The 2,185-nt window shown below is 40.2% G+C and overlaps 1 protein-coding gene across 5 annotated transcripts in view; it reads left to right on the forward strand.

Moving 5' to 3' along the window:
• ST3GAL6 (ST3 beta-galactoside alpha-2,3-sialyltransferase 6) overlaps positions 1–2,185 on the forward strand; it is a 76,119-nt gene that overhangs the window by 50,993 nt on the left and 22,941 nt on the right. For 3 of the 5 annotated variants that reach the window (XM_007468393.1, XM_007468394.1, XM_007468395.1), the window contains 2 exons: positions 357–460; positions 1,495–1,558. In XM_007468393.1, the coding sequence (XP_007468455.1) occupies positions 357–460; positions 1,495–1,558 (168 nt within the window). Of the gene's footprint in view, positions 1–356; positions 461–1,494; positions 1,559–2,185 lie in introns of those variants that run through there. The other 2 variants (XM_007468396.1, XM_007468397.1) reach the window with 2 other exon arrangements.

Here is a 2,185-nt window from a genome sequence, read left to right on the forward strand (position 1 = left end):
TTTTGCGGTACGCGGGCCTCTCACTGTTGTGGCCTCTCCCGTTGCGGAGCACAGGCTCCGGACGCGCAGGCTCAGCGGCCATGGCTCAGGGGCCCAGACGCTCCGCAGCATGTGGGATCCCCCCGGACCGGGGCAGGAACCCATGTCCCCTGCATCGGCAGGCGGACTCTCAACCACTACGCCAGCAGGGAAGCCCTTTAAGATGAGTTTTAAAGAATCTTAAAAATAATTATACATTCATGTATACTTAATACAACAATAGGAATGATATACTACAGTTATTTACAGTTGTGATTTTAAAAACATGCAAATATTATACACATTTGGGAAAATCATTCTTTATCCTTTTCTTCCAGGTTTCATCAGTTTCACCCTTTTCTGTGTGCAGCTGATTTTAAAAATACTGCTTCCTTCTATGGTAGCGATAAGTTTGACTTGCCCTATGGGATAAGAACATCAGGTCAGTAATATTATTCTTACCCTGCCCTATTAATATGAGTGGTGTTTGATGTGAATCACGTTTATATAATTTTAAGGCCTTTTAATCTTTGTTTCATAATGATTCCTAAGGATATGATTTGGGGATTGGGTGAAAGGAATTAAATTTTAATACGTAAATCCCCATTCATTTTGAGTCAGTGTGGAATAAAAGAATGAAAAAAGGTAGATTTTTTTATTTTTGAGAAACTGCTTTTCACTTTTGTTTTGCCACCGTATTATTCATGAGTTCCAATGCCTTACTTTATTCTAATTCAGAATTAGCAAGACAACCCTATGGGTTAACTTCCTCCCTATTTCCCATTTCACCTCTTTACCTATGAGTTTTATTTTATGTCATCAGCACATTCTAGGTCCTTGGTCAATCTTTTAATTTAATCAGAGGATATTTTATTTTTGCTGAAATTAGAGAGAATTACTCCATTTACTAGTGATGAAACGATTTTCCCTCTGCTTGTTGACAACTGCTTTGCCTTGCACAATTTTATATTCTAGATTTTGAGAGACCCTGAAAGCCTAGGAGGTGACAAGCCTATAGTTTCCTGAGTTAGACTTTTCTTATTCAGCTGATCCTGGGTGTGTGTGTGTGTGTATGTGTGTGTGTGTGTGTGTGTGTGTGTGTGTGTGTGTTTAATATATATTGCAGAGAGTTTGATAATCTAATAGGTTTAAAGTTGCAGAATATTGATTTCTATACCAATGTCAGTTTCAGAATCATCTGATATGATTAATTTTTGGTTATGATTGTTTTTAGATTAAGTATCTTATTTTTCTGGGGTTTTTGGAGAATGTCCTTAGAGCATTTACCATCCTGAGTGCGCTTGTTAAGTAGTGCTGGCTAACTGCAGTTGTAACATGAATTTTCACCACAGAATAAATCACAGGTGGCCATGCCAGTTTGAAGTGGGTTTTGGGGAGGGCAGTGGATAAGCTGGTTTACTGTGTACCTAAGAAGTCATGATTGCTTTTATTCCTAATACTCTATTTGTTTTCTAGCTGAATACTTTCGACTTGCTCTTTCAAAACTGCAGAGTTGTGATCTCTTTGATGAGTTTGACAAGTGAGTTTGTTTTCTTGCTTCTGTTTTAGTTTTAGCTAAGTTGATTCAAAACATGTACCCCAGTGTAAAATATATTCACTCAGGAAGATTCCATAGCTTTTTTTTTTTTTTTTTTTTGCAGTACGCAGGCCTCTCACTGTTGTGGCCTCTCCCGTTGCGGAGCACAGGCTCCGGACCCGCAGGCTCAGCGGCCATGGCTCACGGGCCCAGCCGCTCCGTGGCATGTGGGATCTTCCCGGACCGGGGCACGAACCTGCATCCCCTGCATTGGCAGGCAGACTCTCAACCACTGCGCCACCAGGGGAGCCCTCTCTCTAAGTTTTTACAACCACCCTGCAAAGTATGGTCGATGATCTCCATTTTTTAAATTGAGAAACTGAGGCCAGGCAAACATATATAGTTTGTTAGAACTGGTAAATGTCAGAGCCAGGATGTGAACCTGGGTGGGTCCATCCAGGGCTGGATGTTTGACTTAACAGTGATAATGGTTATACCTTAAATAATTGTAGCAGGTATCTGCAAAGCTTTGAAAAAAATCCTTGGCCCTGTAAATGTGAGATACTGTTAGGATTCTTTCTTTTTTTTTTTTTTTTTTTTTTTTTTTTTTTTTCGTTCGCGGGGCTCTCC

The sequence above is a fragment of the Lipotes vexillifer genome, unplaced genomic scaffold (genome assembly GCF_000442215.2).
Source record: "Lipotes vexillifer unplaced genomic scaffold, Lipotes_vexillifer_v1.1 scaffold482, whole genome shotgun sequence".
In the NCBI taxonomy this organism is placed as follows: domain Eukaryota; kingdom Metazoa; phylum Chordata; class Mammalia; order Artiodactyla; family Lipotidae; genus Lipotes; species Lipotes vexillifer.